This window comes from Macaca nemestrina, chromosome 12, assembly GCF_043159975.1.
Source record: "Macaca nemestrina isolate mMacNem1 chromosome 12, mMacNem.hap1, whole genome shotgun sequence".
Lineage (NCBI taxonomy): Eukaryota > Metazoa > Chordata > Mammalia > Primates > Cercopithecidae > Macaca > Macaca nemestrina.
The window spans coordinates 111,875,655-111,894,900 of record NC_092136.1 but is presented as its reverse complement, the minus strand read 5'-3'; the positions used below and the strand labels follow the sequence as shown (position 1 = coordinate 111,894,900).

The window sequence follows — 19,246 nt, the reverse complement described above, 5'->3', positions numbered from 1 at the left end:
ATAAATAAAAAAAGATACCTCTAGGAAAGAGAACTAGGTGACTGAGGGGACAGCTGGCAGGCAGACTTTTCATGGTTTATCTTTTTATACCTTTAAAATTATTTGAATGTTAGTTAATTATTCAAAAACAAAGTAAATAACAATTTTTTAAAGGATATTCTTTTTTATTTTTCTTTTTTTTTGAGACGGAGTCTCGCCTTGTCACCTAGGCTGGAGTGCAATGGAGTGATCTCAGCTCACTGCAACCTCCTCCACCTGGATTCAAGCGATTCTCCTGCCTCAGCCTCCCAAGTAGCTGGGATTACAGGTGCTGCCACCACGCACAACTAATTTTTTTGTATTTTTAGTAGAGACAGGGTTTCACCATGTTGGCCAGGCTGGTGTTGAACTCCTGACCTCGTGATCTGCCCGCCTCAGCCTTCCAAAGTGCTGGGATTACAGGCATGAGCCACGGCGCCTGGCCCTAAAGGACATTCTTTCACATTGAAGAGGGTTCTTTTACATATAGAGACAATCAAGGTGGCACAGATGGAAATGGCAGCACCGTGAATCATAACCACTAGAAATAAGCCTCAGCAAATCAAAGGTATATTCCTCGACATGTCTCACTTCCCTCCCACAAAGCCCTTTCTTTACCAATAGCACAGAGCTACTAAAGGTCCACAGAAAATTCCACCTCTCACCACTCACCAGCAGACTACTTTACATTGCAGAGACTATTTAAAGAATTAAATGTCTTCTTTTTTACCTTTATCCCCTGTAAGTTTCTGGCTTCTTGTTTACATTTCAGCAGCTCCTTCTGCAAACCAAATATAGTTAGATCAGATGGTGACATCTGGGTTGCTTCAGACTGCATTACCTCATTCTGTCGGCAAGAGGACAAAACCCAGTTGATCATTCCATGAAAAATTAACCCTCTACTAAGGCAGACAACAGCTCTGGTCCAGTGAGCAGTACAGGCTGATCCACAGAAACAAGAAGAGAGCCATTCTGTTCTTCTCTGCTGGCACCCAGGCTCAACTGCTCAGGTAGAGAAGAGTTGCCAAGAAAGAAGATACCCCATCATTCCCACAGGCTCTCATTTCTATATTTAGCAATCTTCACCAACAGGAAAACCTAATTACAATAATCTAAATCCCTCTCACTAAATATATGATATCTAAATATGCCTACCCCCAATGTCATTAAATAATTGTATCTATTCTTAATGTTCAGCAAAGGGTTGGAGTGTTTCTTTGTGAGTCAAACAAAAACACATTTCAACTAATAATGAAATACTGAGTAATTAACATTCCCTTACAATAGATAAAATATATGTACACGATTGTCACTAGGAAATAGATTTTAGAAGGGGAACCACCATAACCCAGACCCCGATCTCTTCTCTTCCTATTGTATCACATCAAGAGTTTGCAATTAACATATCTAAACTGGGGATCTGTAACTTGGACTCCACAGATAGGCTCAAAAGTTGCTCTATTAGGCTGGGAACAGTGGTTCATGCCTATATCCCAGCACTTTGGGAGGCCAAGATGGGAGAATCACTTGAGTCCAGGAGTTCAAGACCAGCCTAGGCAACAAGGCGAGAGCAATCTATACAAAAAACACAAAAATTAGCCAGGCATGGTGGTGCATTCCTGAAGCCCCAGCTACTAGCGAGGCTGAGGTGGGAGGATCGCTTGAGGCTGGGAGGTCGAAGCTGCAGCTAGCCATGATCATGCCATGGCATTCAGCCTAGGTGACAGAGTGAGACTCTGTCTCAAAAAACAAACAAATAAAACAAAACAAATAAAAGTTGCTCTATTAAAAATTCATGTTGGCCAGGAACAATGGCTCACACCTATAATCCCAACACTTTGGGAGGCCAAGGCAGGCAGACTACAAGGTCAGCAGTTCGAGACAAGCCTGGCCAATAGTGAAACCCCATCTCTACTAAAAATACAAAAATTAACCGGGTATGGTGGCGGGCACCTGTAGTCCCAGCTACTTGGGAGGTTGAGGCAGGAGAATCGTTTGAACCTGGGAGGCGGAGGTTGCAGTGAGCTGAGACCACACCATTGCACTCCAGCCTGGGTGACAGAGCCAGACTCTGTCTCCAAAAAAAAAATTCATGTCTATGAGTATGAGTGCAAACATACATGCATACTTGCAGGGAGAGGGTTAATGGCTTTAGTCATATACTTATGACTGAAAGAAAAGCTAGGAATCACTAACCTAAAATAATTCTGAGAAGTATTTATAAAAAAAGACTGTACTGGTATTAGATACACTTTTTTTTCTTTTAATTAAAGAATAATAACCATGAAATATTTCAAACATACAGAGTGGTACAACCAATGACACTATAATTCTATTACCTACCACCAGGATTAAAAAGGTATTACCTTCCTGACATATTTGGGATGTATCTCTCTCTTTTAAGAAAAGACATAATACAGATACAGGAAAGATTCTAATTCTGAAATCCCTTTCCCTCTTGAAGTTGTGTAACATTCCCATAATGGTTTTTTGTTTTGTTTTGTTTTTTTAGATGGAGTCTCGCTTTGTTGCCCAGGCTGGGGTGCAGTGGCACGATCTTTGCTCACTGCAACCTCCTCCTCCCGCGTTCAAGCAATTCTCCTGCCTCAGCCTCCCGAGTAGCTGGGACTACAGATGTGTGCCAGCACGCCCGGCTGATTTTTTGTATTTTTAGTAGAGACAGGGTTTTGCCATGTTAGCCAAGATGGTCTTGATCTCCCGACCTTGTGATCTGCCCACCTCAGCCTCCTGAAGTGCTGGGATTACAGGCGTGAGCCACCGCGCCCGGCCCCCATAATGTTTTTAAGGGGTAAAATATATATGTCTTGACATACCTTTAAGTCCTGATTCTCCTCCATACTCTGATCCAGACGACTTTGGATTATAATCTGAATACAAGACAAAAAGAGATAGCTAAACACCTATGCCGTGAAGTTCAGAGGCCACTCATTCAACAAATATTTATTGAGCACTACTAGATGCCAGCTCTGTACTGTGGATACAAAGAAGAACCGGAAACAGTTCCTGCTCTCTGATGGAAGCATATGCATCAAGTAGCAGGTAGATCTATGTGGATAAAGCTTAAAATAAGTATGGGTGGGCCAGGTGTGGTGGCTCACATCTGTAATCCCAGCACTTTGGGAGGCCGAGGCAGGCAGATCACTTGAGGTTAGGTGTTCAAGACCAGCCTGGCCAACATGGTGAAACCCCACCTCTACTAGAAATACAAAAATTAGCCAGGTGTGGTGGTATACACCTGTAATCCCAGCTACTCGGGAGGCCGAGGCAGGAGAATCACTTGAACCCAGGAGGTAGAGGTTGCAGTGAGCCAAGATCGTGCCACTGCACTCCAGCCTGGGCAACAGAGCAAGACTGTCTCAAAAAAAAAAAAAAAAAAAAAAGGAAGTATGGGGTGGGGGTTGGATGCAGGGGAGGGGGTGGGGTAAAAGGAAGAAGAAATGGCAAGAGATGAAGTTGGAGAGAAATATCAGGGCCAGATCATGAAAGGCCAGTGAGGGCAATGGGGAATCAATGAAAAGTTTTATGCAGAAGGGTGACAAAATGAAGTCTGTCTTTAAAGCAAATTATTCTTGCTGTTTTACAAAAAATGAATTAGAGGAAGACAGGAGAGGAATCAGGTAAACCAGTTAGAAGGTTGCTAGAATACTGGATGGAGGCTTGATTTTTAAGTGGCTGTGAGAATGGAGAAAACTGGATAAAGAAATTAGAAATGTAAACTGGTAAAACCTGGTGACTGACTGATGTAGAGGAAAAGGATTAAACGATAATATCCAGATTTCTATTTGGTGCATTTAGGTATCCAAAACAGATATCCAAAAGGACAAGTAGCTTTGGTGGTTGGGCAGAGGACAGAAAAACTTTAATTTAGGACTCACTGAAATTGAGATGCTTATGGGACTTACAAGTGGAGATAATAAGTAGGCAGTTGCATATTGCATACACACATCTAGAACTCCATAGTGAGGGCTGAGCTGGAAATAAATACATGAGAAGCAAGACGGAACTGAGTGAAGAACTGGAGGCAGATACTACTGCCCAGGTGAATGTTTAAGACACATGAGGGCCTAGACTGGAATGCTGAGGAACACTAACATTAAAGGCACAAGCAGAAAAACAGAAGCTTCAAAGAGAACTTGAATGTAAACTCCGTAAGAGTCGGGTCTTAGGTCTGTTTTGTTGCTACCATATCTCCAGCATGTTGAAATAGGGTCTGGCATATAGTCAGCACTCAATAAATATTTTTTTTATTAAATGAATGAAGAAGGAAACAATGTTCAAAAATGTAGGAGGAAAACCAGAACTGGTCAAGGAAGACAGCATTTCAAGAAGACATGAACAGCAGTGTCAAATGCTAAACACAAGTCAAATACATACAAATTTAGCGTCCAGTCACAAAAGATGGAGCTCACCAGTTGTTCCTCGGGATTGACACCTGGTTCACAGAAGGCCAAGGGCCTCTCCTGTTCATCTTCAGGTAAGGATCCGTTGAGCAATAAGGCCTAAATAACCGCAAAGGCAGAACGAAACTTAACTCTCCTTCAGATGACTTAGTGCAGAGTTAAGCTCACCCCTAGTTAAAATCACAACTCAGCTTCCTCAAGAAATTTCATCGGTAATTTTTGCTCCTTAGATACTTCCCATTGCTCACCCTGGGACTAGTTCCTTTCATCAGGTCCATGCTCTGGCTCTTTCAGCTCTCTGGACACCTGACTGCTCTGCTTCAAGGTGCCTTGGCCCCAGAAGAAAATCTAAAAACCTTTCTTTCAAAAGAGACACAACACATTTCAAACTGGAGCTGCTCAAACTCAATTTTACCAGGGAGAAAATGATCTAAAAGCAGTGTAGAATCATCGCGGCTTAGAAATGAGTATTATAATGAATTATTTGGAATCCATTTGGAGCACTCACTTGAGTTTGTTTGATTTTTGTTTGTTTTACTGATTCTGCATTTTTACTCCCTAAAGCAACCTGTATAGAACAAGAAGGAAAACACATTTGCAGAGAGATGTCCTCATTCATTTCAGCTCCTGACCCAGGCGGTTTTCATTAGAATATAAGTAGGTGGAATGGGGAGGCAGATTTACCATGAAGCTAAGAAAGCTCCAGCTGTAGGACCCCGCATACATTGCCTCTCCCAAGGTCCTATACCAAATAATAATATAATTATTATTACAATTATCATTATTATTATATTTGGAGACAGAGTCTCACTTTGTCACCCAGGCTGGAGTGCAGTGGCCCAATTTTGGCTCACTGCAATCCAGGGTTCAAGCTATTCTCATGTCTTAGCCTCCCGAGTAGCTGGGATTAGAGGCATGCGCCACCACACCCGGCTAATTTTTGTATTTTTGGTAAAGACAAAGGTTTCGCCATATTGCCCAGGCTGGTCTCAAACCCGTGAGCTCAAGCAATCCACCCGCCTTGGCCTCCCAAAGTGCTGGGATTACAGGCGTGACCCACCATGCCTGGCCTATTCCTAATTATTATATTCATAATTTTGTAATCTTATTCTTCAAGAAGCCCCCCTGCACACACACAAATTATATATTTTAGGACTTGCAAAACTTGGATCTGTCCCTGCAGGTGAGTATCTATCAGATCAGTGAAAGACTGAAAAATGTGACCCCATTTTATATCTGAAACAATTCTGTCTTGATTCAAAAGAGATGAGTTACAGAAGCTGTTTCCTATTTCAATAAACAACACAAATTCAGGTGGGCGAGGTGGCTCACACCTGTAATCCTAGAACTTTGGGAGGCCGAGGCGGAAGGATCCCTTGACGGTAGGAGTTTGAGATCAGCCTGGGCAACATAGTGGGACCGTCTCTACAAAAAATTAAAAAATTAGTTGAGCATGATGGCGCATGCATGTGGTCCCAACTACTCAAGAGGCTGAGGTGGGAGAATCACTTGAGCCCAGGAGACCAAGGCTGCAGTGAGCCATGATCATGCCACTGCACTCCAGCCTGGGCAACAGAGCGAGACTCCGTCTCAAAAATAAATAAATAAATAAAATCCAGCCAGTGGCTGATCTGCCATATGCTAATAATAAAATTTGAGTAAGTCAAATGAATTTGGCTATCTCATGTGTCATGGCAACAGGTACAGACACGTGTCATGGCAACAGGTACAAGAAGCCACAGGGCTGCAGGGAGCTAAGGGAGTTCAACATTATGGAAATATCAACGATAATGGCAAAACTGTTCAAAGGGTTCTAACTAAGGAATACTAATAAGTCAGAAATCTTGGATGTGGCTTAGCATGCAACTTGTTAATCACTGAAAAGAGTTAAGAAGCCCAGTGGATGCTGTGAGCCCTTTTGTATTCTACAATGGAACTGAATTCTCATTGTGATCATGTGGCTGTGAATTAAAACTCTTCTGTTTGCAGGGAATATTAAGATGCTGACTTTCTGCCTGTCAGTTCTCTTCTTTTTCTGTCTAATCTGCCACCAAATTTCTCCCAGACTAAGAAATGCAAACAAACTTTGAGCCAAACTGATGAATATCTATGTTCATATAATGCAAATCATCCTGGGAACAACCTGGTTGGGTATAATCTCGAAGTTCTCCATGACATACTTCCTATGCAAGCAAAACACACACAAAAACATTCCATTAACGTATTCGTTAATGGAGTGGCAGAAAAGAGATCTAAAAGGTCTCATAAGCCAGCCATTTTAAAAATACAGAGCAAATGAAGTTTGGGAATGTTTATGCAGGAAACATTCCTCCCACACTTCTCAGTTCCTGGGGCATACATTATGCAAATTGCTTTACCATAGCACCAATCTCCTTTTTTCTTTAGGAACCCTTTGTGTCCCCACCCTGTTGCAGGCTAGCTGGGAGCACGCCCTCCACTGCCTGCCGGCTGCCAGAGCCACACACATAATGTGGGCTTTGTTTATGTGTCCATAAATATTTGACAATTCAGAAGCACTGCAGTTCCCAGCACAAACAGAAAGGAATATTCCTAGGCAATTTCAGGGTCATCAGCACACTAAGGACTCCCCCAAACAGAGACAGACACAGACAGGAATGAGGGGGTCACTCAGGGTGGGAACTATGTCAAGTGGGTCAGTCCCTGGGGTAGATTTGCCAAGCTGGCACCTACAGGTATAGGAAAAACTGAAGGGCTTTTGTTGCTCAAAAAAAACCTCTTCTACCTGACCATTATGCCTTGGCATCCATTTGCACATGTATTAGGAGTGAGCTAAATCCCTTAGCTAAACTCAAATGGAAACCTGGCAGCATTACTGGCTCTACACTCTTCCTGCTACAGAATTCCTAGAAGAAAATTCCTGACTATTCACAGTGCTATTCTTTGGTGAAAGCTGCAATTGCAGGTCGACAGCCACATACTGCGTAGAAGCCTACCTATGTAGCAGAGCGTCAACAATAAGGACTTGATAGGGATCAGTAATGGCTCCTGGGCTTGCTGAAATCTTAAGCACTCTGCTATGAACAGCAGCCCACAAAGTCCATTTAAAGTACTCAAATATAAGGAATTTTCTGCTCTTTCTGTACTACTCCCTATATCTAAACTCCTCACTCAGTTCTGACCTCCTACAAAACTAAAATCAGTTTATTTTCAATTGATAATAGTGACTTAATAATCAATTGGTATAACAAGGGCAAACTACAAGGGCAAGAGCTACCTGTAGTCCTGATATCATTTTCTTTGCTTCTTCCATTTCTTTTTCTAAATATTCTTGTTGTTCCAACAGCTGTTCTTCCCATGAGGTCTCCAGATAGGTTCCAGGGCTCCCTGGCCGCCAGTCTCTAGATAATGGAGACTCTGTCTCCTCTACAAAATGAAAAGAGGGAAAACAGTTCATGTTGAAGAAAACTGATTTCCGGCAGAAAGCGTTCACAGGGTAGCGTTCACAGGTTCAGGTCACCTGCGTTCTGAACCTGTTCTCACAGCACAGACTGGACTCTCCACCAGGTGGGGTTGTGAGGCATAAAGAACTGGCTATGAGCTCAGGCCTCAGGCTCACTTGGTGCTAGAACAATCTATCCTCTTTTAAAACACTTAGGAAGTAGAAGATTTCCTCCATGGGAGCCTTGGTATGCACCACACAGACTTTACCCTTGATTCTTAGAACTGGCATTCCAAGAGCCTGATTTTTGCCAGGTACAAAGAGAGGAGCTGTCAGATGAATGAAAACAAAATCTTACTGGTTACTCTGAAGGTTTAGTGGGGAGACCTCAATTCAATATTCCTTTGACCACTCAGTCGTAACTGGACCACTTTCATACAGAATACTGTGTGAGTCACACAGCAAACAAACCAGTAAAAACAAACCTGCACAAACTGTTTAGCATCACGTTTACTTTCCTAGTTTTAAGGTCTCTTTGCTCTGGTTTCCTTGTCTATTTTATACGATCTAATTGTATGTACAGCCATTTAAAATGCATATTCTAGAATTCAGAAAGGCATAAACTCTTTCAGTGAGTTTCTTCATTCATGAGACGAGTATAATAACCCCTCTGGGTTGCCATGAGGATTAAATGAGGTGACTCATGTGCAGAGCCTGCTGGTGCCTGGCCGAGAGGAGCACTCAATAAATGCTCTCCCTCTCTCTCTAAGGCCTCAGGAGTTTTGACTCAGTAACATGACTGACTCTTTGGTACTAATGCCAGGGTTAGACGGGGAGCAGAATACAGAATAATTCAATTACAGTTTTTCTTCTGAGGGCCTCTGTTTCATTACAACTCTTGTGAGTAAATAAAATTCTAAGTCTTGCACTTTGCTTCTTACATGTTTCTCTCTCTATGCAAGAAAAAAAAGAGCAACTGAGACAGAGTATGTAAGTCTAAACAAAGGGAACTGTTTGTGGTCCTTTCTGTAGCTTCATACCAAGCCTGATACAGACCTGCTCTCTACTCTCTGTGTCCTCACAGACACCTCAGCTCATACAATATACTTCTGGTCCCAATTTAAGTTATGTAAGTCCTGCAATTATTTGTGTAAGATAGGAATAATAAAAATGTTTACTTGAGTAAGGCTTTTGACTGCCCCAAAGTCATTTCCTAATTCATAGGCAGCCAGCTGAGAAAGGGCCTGTCTATGCTGCTGCAAGATTTTCGACAGCTAGGACACCAGAAATTACATTCTGCAAGAGGATAACCACATTAATTGACTCAAAGTCATTAGAGCCCTCTAGCGCTGACCCTGCACACACTATGGAGATGGGGAAGGCCAGGGAGCTTATTGGTGGTCAGGATCTCTAAATTCTTCAAGCTGGCTGTTCCTTGAACCAACCCAGGCAGGCGTAGAGATAGTACCTGTTCTGGTCTCTATTCCTTCAGAGGGAATAATCACAAAATCTGCCTTCTCTTCTGACTGGGTTATAATGGACTCACTCTTGGCACTGTGGATTGGACTGGGTGAAGTCAGGCTGTGATTGAAGAAAAAGGAAGAAAAATGATTATTATGAGGAGTTGTTCAGAAAGCAGCTTTCATAATTTATTCCTGAGAACAGGGACATGTTCTTATTCATCTTACTCCTCCATGGCTAACACAGTACTTGGCCCACAGAAAATAAAATATTTAATGATTAACCTTTTGAATGAATGAAATTAATATTGAATAAAGGAATGACCCAGTCCTATAAAGTCTTTTCCACAACAAGGATGCCTTTAAGCCTAATTCATTGAGAAGAGATTTACCAAAATGATGGGTAATCTACCATTCAAGTTTTGTTTTGTTTTACCTCCCACCACCTCTGCCATCACCATCCCTGGGCCCACGTTCAAACACTGATGCCAGTCTGTGTCTAGTAGCTTTTGGAGCTAGAAGGAAATTTTATTTCCAATACACTGATCTCTCACAGATACAGGCACTACCAGCCAAGTTATCGTGGCAGATCAGCTCTGAGCTGATTACAAAGGAGAGTACAGGGTGGGGGTGGTTCAAGGGGAAAAGTTGCTGGACAGCGTACATTGCCAGGCTGGGCAGAGGAGCAGTTATATATCAATAACTGAGCTAGAGCATGACAAGGGGAAGATAATATGTCAAAAGGGGAAATACCTGCTAGGGATAGTGGAGTAAGGGTTTACTTGATTTATTCCTATCAAAGAGTTATTTGTATTTCTGACACAACACTTTCAAATTGTTCTCAGAATCTTCTCAACAATTCTTAAGGTTTTGTTTTGTTTTATTTTTTTCAGACACGGTCTCACTCTGTTGCCCAAGTTGGAGTGCAGTGGCTCCATCATAACTCACGGCAGCCTCAAGCTCCTGGGCTTGAGCAAATCTGTCTCAGCCTCCCGAGCAGCTAGGACTATAGGTGCACATGATGCCCAGCTAATTTTCAAATTATTTTGTAGAGACAAGGTCTCCCCATGTTACCCAGGCTGGTTTCGAACTCCTGGGCTCAAGTGATCCTCTCTCCTCAGTCTCTGTACTGGGATTACAGGCATGGGCCACCATACCTGGCCCTTAAGTTCTGATATAACTACTAGCCTTGGAAGGAACTATGCAGATTTTCAGGGAAGTGTTTTTTCTCCAAAAAAACAGCAAATCTACAAGACAAGATGGGACTGTGAGGCTGGTGCTTCCATGTGACAGGGAAAACGAGTCTTGAGCCATTTCTCTTTGCACTGCACCTTGAGAACATCAGCAATGAAACAATCTCAGGGGCTGAGGGGTCTCCTGGCCCAGCCCCCTCTCAGGAATTCTTTCCAAATCTATCACCCAGACAACAGTGAAAGTGGCTAGGATTCACTGACCCACTTAATGTGCCCCTGAAGTCTCCCAGGCAAATCCTCACAACCACCATCAGGAGTTAACATTTTGTCTTCCTAGAATCCAGTAAAAACAAGAGCCAGGCACGGTGGAGGTAGCCAGGCACTTCAAAAGCGGTGAGGCAGCCTGAGGACTAGTGTCTCATCCTCCTCATTGCCCATATTTTAAGGGCTTTGGTGGGAATGACCTCAACTAGAAATACATTCTCTTCCTTCTTAGAACTACAGAAAACATTTTAAAGCTTTTAAATTGAAATGCCAAATTAAAGAAAGTTGCTTAACCATTATCTATAGATCTATAACCCAAACAGGCAGAAGGGGTAGGGAGTGGCAAGAAGTGATATTCCAAAATAGCAACTGCTTTCTAGAACTTTCTTATTCATCTTTCACCGCTTAGGCAATCTTGACTTCCAGGCCAACATGAATTCGCTGCTTGAAAAGCTCTCATCCAAGGGTACTATGTCATTCACAAGGAGAATAGATTTGTGCCTGCTCAGGCCTCAGCATTTACCTTCTTAGAGAAATGGGGATCCAAGCATAGAAAGCGGCCTGCAAGAGCTGCTCATCTTTGAGAAACAAGAAAGCAACACTTTCTCATCTGACAAGGTGCTATGGATGGCATGTTCCACCCTCCGCCTTTGCTGGACCACAGCACATGTGAGACAAAGTCGAGGAGGAGGGTGCAGTGTGAACCCAGGATGCTAGAAAACTGCTTTCCTAAAAGCACAGACGCATGCTCAGCTCCTTCTCCCTCCTAAGAGAGTTATCTCCCATATAAGGGCAGAAGGAGGCGGATGTCTGGATATCCAACCCTGCTGGGGGAGTGGCAGAGCAGCCAAAGGAAAACAACATTTCTATTTCTTGAATTGAGGCTGCCAATGTGAGGCCACCGAGAGGTGAGACCATGAAACTCGATGGCCAAGTGGAGAGATAAAGGACCTCAGGCAGGAAACTCCCGAGGCACATGTCAGAGCAGGCACCCTGCTGCCTCCCTAAGAAGTACCTCATGGACAAGGAATATGCATTGAATCCTCTGCCCCAGGTCAGAGAAAATATTTTAATGCTAATTAATTATGTATATGACAGGCTCCTCCCTGATTAGCTTAAAAGTTCTATTTTATAAACAAATAATCCCCTATTTAGCATCATAATCCTCTCTGAGGTCAGAGAATGACTGATAGGTCTGGGGTGATATATTTCTTAATTCCCACAGGTCTAATAGCTCTTCTATCTTAATTTACCAGACAAGCAATCCTGCAGCAAAGATACTTCCAAATCCTACTCAAATTAATTTTTTTAAACGGATAATAGGCAATAAGGAAGAGTCCTATATCCTCATGAAGTGCCCTCCCCCACCAAAGACCCTGGCAGGGGCTAGGGCTACTCCTTCTGCCCCCATGCTGGCTCCACTTCCTAAGCCCACCCACCGTATTTTATAGTGATAACCCCTGGTCAGCAGTCGATCCTCCCAACATAGTGCTCCCACCACACCGCCTGTCTCTGGCCAACAGCATCCTCCAGCCCTGCCCCTGCTCCCACCCTGGCCACCCACTTCCAAAGCCAGAGTGGCTTCAGCTCACCATTTGACTTGCGTCCCTCCCATGGTCCCCCTCCTGCCTCGGGCTTCAGCAAGCCTGCGTCCCCAGGTGAAGTGGGAGGCTGAGAGTCACATCGCTCCCAAATTCAGGCATGTCTCCCCGCGCTGGGGCTGGAAAACGCCTCCACGGGAAGGCCAGCTAGCAGAGCTACTGGCCCGGCTCGCGGGAGAAAGTGGGAACGGTGGCGGCGGCGTCTCGGCCCCAGCGACGGAGATGCTCCAGGCTCTGAAGCGCGCTGTCCCGGCCGCTCAGACTGTGCCGCAGCCCGGCCCCGGCGGAAGCTGCCTCCACTCGCAGGCTGCCGGCCCCTGGCCGCTGCATCTTGGCCTCCGCGGACGCTCGGCGCCGGGCATCCCCCCTGGTGGGGGCATCTCAACCCATCTCCCACTGGGAGGGAGGCTCCCGGCAGCGCAGGCTGCGCCTCGAGTCCCCAGCGGCGATCCCGCTCCGCGCCACCTTCCGGATCCCTTCCTGCCCCTCCCTCTGCTCCCTCCCCGGGCTGTCACAAGCGGCGAGGCAGCCGGGCTCCGACCCAAGCCAGCTCCACCGGCCAACCGACCGCTCTGGACGGAGGTTGAGGGTGCGGGCCAGGGGCGGGGCTGGGCGGGGTTGGGGTGGGGTGGGGGTGGGGGCGTCGACGAGGGATTGGGGGATGCAAGGAGGGGAGACTGGGAGGCTCAGGATAGGCAGGGTAAGAGCCGCGTATTGGCAGAATCAAGAGGAGGGCTCTGGTGGTCTGCCCCGCACCGAAAACCTTGCCTTCTCCACTCTGAGTCCTCCCTTCGTGGACCAGAGGTCGCTTGGACAGGTCAGGCCCGCGTGGGGCTCTGGCCGCTTCTCGGGGTGGAGACTCCGACACTCCCCAGGAAAATTCGCTGAGCACCCATCCCCTCCCACCTTCCCCTCTGGCGTTTGGTGTGTTCTTTTTAACCAAGTAAGGATCATTTTGCTTGGCTACAGTGAGAGGCTGGTATGCGGTTTTCGGTTTTCGGAGCAACAGGCTGGCAGGGCTTCCCCAGGGCGTCTCCGGAGGAGCAGTGGCAGGGGATGAGACACCCAGGGGCTATCCTTCCTTCTGAACCACTCCCGTCCTGAGCAAGCCACATCTGGGGGCTCCTGAGCTCTTCATGGGTCACAGAGCCACTAAGTGGGCTCCCTGGGAGGCGAGGGCTCAGAATGTGCAGGAACCTGCTGGGTCCCAGATAGCCACAAGAAGCTCTCTCCTTCCCTGGGGACTCACTGAGGAAAAGGCAGCTACTAAGCCAGCATGCCAAAGAGCTGGATGAGGGGTCGGCATTAGAAGAAAATGTCAAAATCGAATAGTGAAAAACCAGGGTAAAGCAAACAATTCTCCTCTGGCCCCTCTCCTAGAAAACTGTCACCATTAGCTCACTGCAGCCTGACAGCCAGTGGGCCACTCATTCACACAGTCTCACAGTCTCACAGCCTCCCCTCAGTCCTCCTGCCTTGGAGGAGAAAGCAGGTGCTCTCAGGAAGAAATCCACTCTTCCTCCTATCCCCCAACTCTAGCAGGCACTATCAGGCTTAGAAGAGTGAAAGGCCTGCTGACGTGCAGGAAGCAATAGATCTCATCATACAACAAAAACATCCTGTAATTCTGCTCCAGGTGATAACCTAAGCAGCAAGCAAGGAAGAAATGATTTAGAGTCTCATTAAAAGCACACCTGCTGCTTACTGGGCACGGGGCTTCCTTTTGGGGTGATGAAGATGTCTTCTGAGTGGACAGAGGTGATGGTCGCACCACATTATGAAGATACTAAGTGCCACTGAATTGTACACTTTATAATGTTTAATGGTTAATTTTATGTTAGGTGAATTTTATAAATAAAAAAGAGCCCACCTATTAAATGTAAAAGGCAAAAAGTTAGCAGTATATTAAAATACGAAAAAGAGTTCCATATGACCTCAATAAATTAGGAAATGGTATATCAAAATAGGATGGAATTTTATGAGAAAAAAAGAGAAGAAAGAAAACAAAGACACATAACATACATACAAGAAAAAGAACAAGTAGCCCTAAATAAAGCAGATTACACAGGGTCGGGATAGGAAAGAAAAGGTCATTAGAGCATAAATTATGATTCAGCAACAAAATGAAGTTAGTTAAAATATGATCTGGGGAGTGTTTATAGGAGCATGATTTACATAAGCCAGGAAAGTAATCTTTTTCTGCCACTGATAAGGTTCTTATTAGGGTACTGTATCCTGTTTTGGTCTCTGTACTTGGCTCTAAGGAATACAGACAACTTTTAGCTAGAGTCGCAAACATCATTAGCTTGCTCAAATGCATACTAATCAGCCACAGTTCCTGCAGAGGAAAGCTGGAAACATTCTAATGCTGTCAGACAACTCTGCTCAATTTCTATGAGCTTTACACAGACTTTTCAGGCCATACCTTAAGAGTTACACTTAGGCTCAAGGACAGCGCAATGGAACTAGCTATCATAAACACTGGCAGCTGATACGCAAATGTCAGAACCTGGACTGGGCCCTGACAGGTTCCAGCCATGCCCCCATGTGGTCACAGTTAAGCACTGGCACTGGGACTGCACAGATTCCATTTGTGGGAAATAAAGCAGCACCTGACCCTACCTTCCTACCCTCCTACCAGCACAAACCCACAAAGCACTGCTAAGGGGTATGCCTTTAAAGCCAAACATAAACTGAGGAGAGAAAAAGGGCTTAGATGCCTTTTTGCTTGTTGTGTTGTTACTTGAAGCTGAGAACTCCGAGAATCCCCCAGAATTCAGGTTTCAGAGGCCACAGTTACCTGGAGCAGCTGGATTCAGACGGGGACCTTTGTTGCCCTTCATACTGCTGCACTAGGGCCCGCACGCTCCAGTATGGATTCTCAATTTCCTCATCCATGCTGCTGTTCCTAAAGTCAAAGGACACCAGCAAAGGGAGGGTGTCAGCCCTTCAGATCAGATCAACTCAACGAGTACAGATAGACTGCCACTCTGCGAGCAGTATAATAGATGAGTAAGACAAATCCCCTGCCTCAGAGACACTTGGTACCTAGCAGGGAAGGCAGACACAAAAACAAGTAATTCAAGTAATTCACCAATCTCTGCAACACCTCAGGGTCCTGCTCTCTCTTAGCAGATACACAACCCACAAAGCATTTCCTGCCATGACTCCCCAGGACAACCTGACCTTTGGGTACATTCCAGGGTAGAGCTTCCCCTAGATGAACTGGAACACTGCTCCCACAGACCTCCCGGTGAAGAAAACACACTTGCCAAAGGTGTATATTTAAATTTTGGGCACCAGAGCAAAAACTTACACATAAGATTCCTTAACTTTCTGTTAAATGCAAAATAAAAATAAACATCTCAGAAGAAAAGGCTTTTTTCTTTTGAGAGTACCCTCCCCTACCTCCCCACTCCATGTTCTTTTCTGCAATCTGGGGCTGTTTGGGTGACATTTCTATCTACTGTACTGTATCATCTAACAGAAGAAATATCAGAGAGAGGGATCAGTTCCCATCCCCAGATTTCTACTGTTACCTCTGTCTGTATCGAAAGACATCCCGTCCTGATCGGGACATGTCATGACACACATCGGCCAGAGCAGCAGCTGCTCCCTGGGCCACAGCAGTGGCACAATGTGGTCGGTGACTTTGTAAAGGGGCTCTGGAGTCCCGTCCTTGGTTCACCGTCCTGCTAGAGCCAGGTTTGAAATGAGCTGCCAAGGCAAGGACCAGCCTCATGATAGACTTCAGGTTTCCGTCCACGATATCTGAAGGACAAAACAGACCAAGAGGTCCTAAGAGGGAGGCAAAAGCTGAGGACTTAGGCATTTAATATGTATTGCTAGTGATACAGGTAAGCAATGCAGTCAGAGTCTCAGTCCTAACAAAGCTCTGGGCAACAAGGGAGACAGAATATATAACAGCAATGACAATAAAGTAAGGTCACGTGTTTTGGTAAGAGAAGTACAGGAATCTTTGGGAGGTCAGAGTAGAGACACCTTATCCAGACGACTCAGAGAAGGATTCCTAGAGGAAGTGGGTTCTAAACTGAGACTTGATTGATGAAGAGCAGCACTTTAGTTAGATAAGAGAAAGACGAAGAGTATTCCAGGAAGAGGGAACAGCAGGTGTGAAGGTCTTGAAGTGGGAGACAGCATGATATGTTAGAGCTACGCCATCCAGTATGGGAACCATTAGCCACCTGTAGCTATCTCGGCTCACTGCAACCTCCGCCTCCCAGGTTCAAGCGATTCTCCTGCCTCAGCCTCCTGAGTAGCTGGGACTACAGGCACCTGCCACCACGCCCAGCTAATTTGTTATGTTTTTAGTAGAGACAGGGTTTCACCATGTTGGCCAGGCTGGTCTTGAACTCCTGACCTCAGGTGATCCGCCTGCCTCAGTCCCCCAAAGTGCTGGGATTACAGGCGTGAGCCACTGCGCCCGGCCCACCAGTTTCCTTTTTTATAATGTGGCTATTAGAAACTTTTTTTTTTTTTTGAGACAAAGTCTCACTCTATCACCCAGGCGGGAATGCAATGGCACTATCTTGGCTCACTGCAACCTCTGCCTCCTGGGTTCAAGTGATTCTCCTGCCTCAGCCTCCCAAGTAGCTGGGATTACAGGAGCCCACCACCACGCCCAGCTAATGTTTGTATTTTTAGTAGAGATGGAGGTTTCACCATGTTGGCCACGCTGGTCTCAAACTCCTGACCTCAAGTGATCAGGAGTGTGATCAGGGATGGGGAGGCCTAGCCTCCCAAAGTGCTGGGATTATAGGTGTGAGCCACTGCGCCCAGCCTGCTATCAGAAACTCTTAAGTTACCTATGTGACTTGCATTCTATTTCTGTGACACAGCACTGTGGTGGAGGAAGTGAAAGAAGTTCAGCATAGCCAGAGCCCAGAATGCAGGGGAAGACAGGGAAAGGTGAGGCAGCAGGGGGGTAAATTGGGGGGTGAATCAGAAGGGGGATCACACAGGGCATGGGAGGCCACAGGAAGGACTCTGGATTTTATCCTAAGGGTCCTCAGATACAGAGGAGTGGCATGAGTATATGTACTCTTGGAAAGATCATTCTGACTGCAGTGTGGAGAGCAGATGAGAAGGGGACAAAAATCAATGCCGCGGGACTAACTCAGACTGTTGCACTTCTCCAGGTAAATGACAATGATGTCCTAAATGGCAGTGTTCCCTCAAAATAGCTGACTTTAATGGACCAGATCCCCAAGCCCACTCCACATGGGAACCAGATCAGAGGTATCATGAACTCTACATTTTGCCCTAGAAATAAAAGAGGAGGCCGGGCGCGGTGGCTCAAGCCTGTAATCCCAGCACTTTGGGAGGCCGAGGTGGGTGGATCACGAGGTCAGGAGATCGAGACTATCCTGGCTAACACGGTGAAACCCCATCTCTACTAAAGATACAAAAAAAATTAGCCGGGCGTGGTGGCGGGCGCCTGTAGTCCCAGCTACTTGGGAGGCTGAGTCGGGAGAATGGCGTGAACCCAGGGGGCGGAGCTTGCAGTGAGCCGAGATTGCGCCACTGCACTCCAGCCTGGGAGACACAGCGAGACTCCGTCTCAAAAAAAAAAAAAAAAAAAAAAAAAGAAATAAAAGAGGAATGTAGGCAGAAAACAGTGTGGTAAGTCTGGTGAAAGTCAATGTAAAGGAAATGGGTAAAATTTTATTTTATTTTTTAGCTTTGTATCCTTTAAATATACAAGTCTTGGAAAAGGATTATTTGTGTTTGTTTTTTTCTTTTTCACCTTTTGTTTTAGAAGCAGGTGGTACACATGCAGCTTTGTTACAAAGGTATATTGTGTGATGCTGAGGTCTACGGTACGACTGAACTCATCATCCAGATAGTGAGCACAGTACCCAACAGGTAGTTTGCAGCCCTTCCCCCGCTCCCTCTCTCCCTCCTCTAGTAGTCCCCAGTTTCTACTGTTCCCATCTCTTGTCCCAATGTGCACCCAATGTTTAGTTCCCAATTATAAGTAAGAACATATGGTGTTTGGTTTGCTGGTTCTGCATTAGTTTGCTTAGGATAATGGCCTCCAGCTGCATCCATGTTGCAGCAAAGGACATGATTTTATTTTTTTATGGCTGCCTAGTATCCTATGGTATATATATACCACATTTTCTTTATCCACTTAACTGCTGATGGGCACCTGAGTTGATTCCATGTTTTTGCTATTGTGAATGGTGCTGCAATGAACCTACAGGTGCATGTGTCCTTTTGGTAGAGTGATTTATTTTCCTTTGTGGATATATCCAGTAATGGGATTGCTGTAGTTCTTGGAGAAATCTCCAAACTATTTTCCACAGTGGCTGGACAAAGTTACATTCCCACCAACAATATATGTGCCCCTTTTCTCCACAGCCTCACCAACATCTGTCATTTTTTGACTTTTTAACAAAAGCCATCCTGACTGGTGTGAGATAGTATCTCATTGTGGTTTTGATATGCATTTATCTGATTAGTGCTGATGAGCTTTTCTTCATGTTTGTTGGCCACTTGTACATCTTCTTTTGAGAAGTATCTGTATATGCCCTTTGCCCACTTTTTAATAGGGTTATTTGTTTTTGTTTATTGATTTAAGTTCCCTATAGATTCTAGATATTAGACCTTTGTCAGATTCATAGTTTGTGAATATTTCCTCCCATTCTATAGACTATCTGCTTACTCCCTTGATAGTTTATCTTGCTATGTAGAGGCTCTTTAGTTTAATTAGATCCCAATTGTCAATGTTTAGGTTGCAATTGCTTTGAGGACTTAGTCATAAATTCTTTGCCAATGCCAATATCAAGAAGGGTTATTTCCTAGGTTTTCTTCTAGGATTTTTACAGTTCAACATCTTCCATTT

At 45.1% G+C, this 19,246-nt stretch overlaps 1 protein-coding gene across 7 annotated transcripts in view; it reads right to left on the bottom strand.

The window, feature by feature from the left end:
• LOC105493620 (DIX domain containing 1) overlaps positions 1-19,246 on the bottom strand; it is a 101,135-nt gene that overhangs the window by 36,683 nt on the left and 45,206 nt on the right. For 5 of the 7 annotated variants that reach the window (XM_071075950.1, XM_071075952.1, XM_071075953.1 and 2 more), the window contains 7 exons: positions 15,918-16,149; positions 15,179-15,286; positions 9,329-9,441; positions 7,696-7,844; positions 4,449-4,538; positions 2,853-2,906; positions 749-865 (listed from right to left, as the gene is read on the bottom strand). In XM_071075950.1, the coding sequence (XP_070932051.1) occupies positions 749-865; positions 2,853-2,906; positions 4,449-4,538; positions 7,696-7,844; positions 9,329-9,441; positions 15,179-15,286; positions 15,918-16,149 (863 nt within the window). Of the gene's footprint in view, positions 1-748; positions 866-2,852; positions 2,907-4,448; positions 4,539-7,695; positions 7,845-9,328; positions 9,442-12,369; positions 12,906-15,178; positions 15,287-15,917; positions 16,150-19,246 lie in introns of those variants that run through there. The other 2 variants (XM_011761419.3, XM_071075954.1) reach the window with 2 other exon arrangements.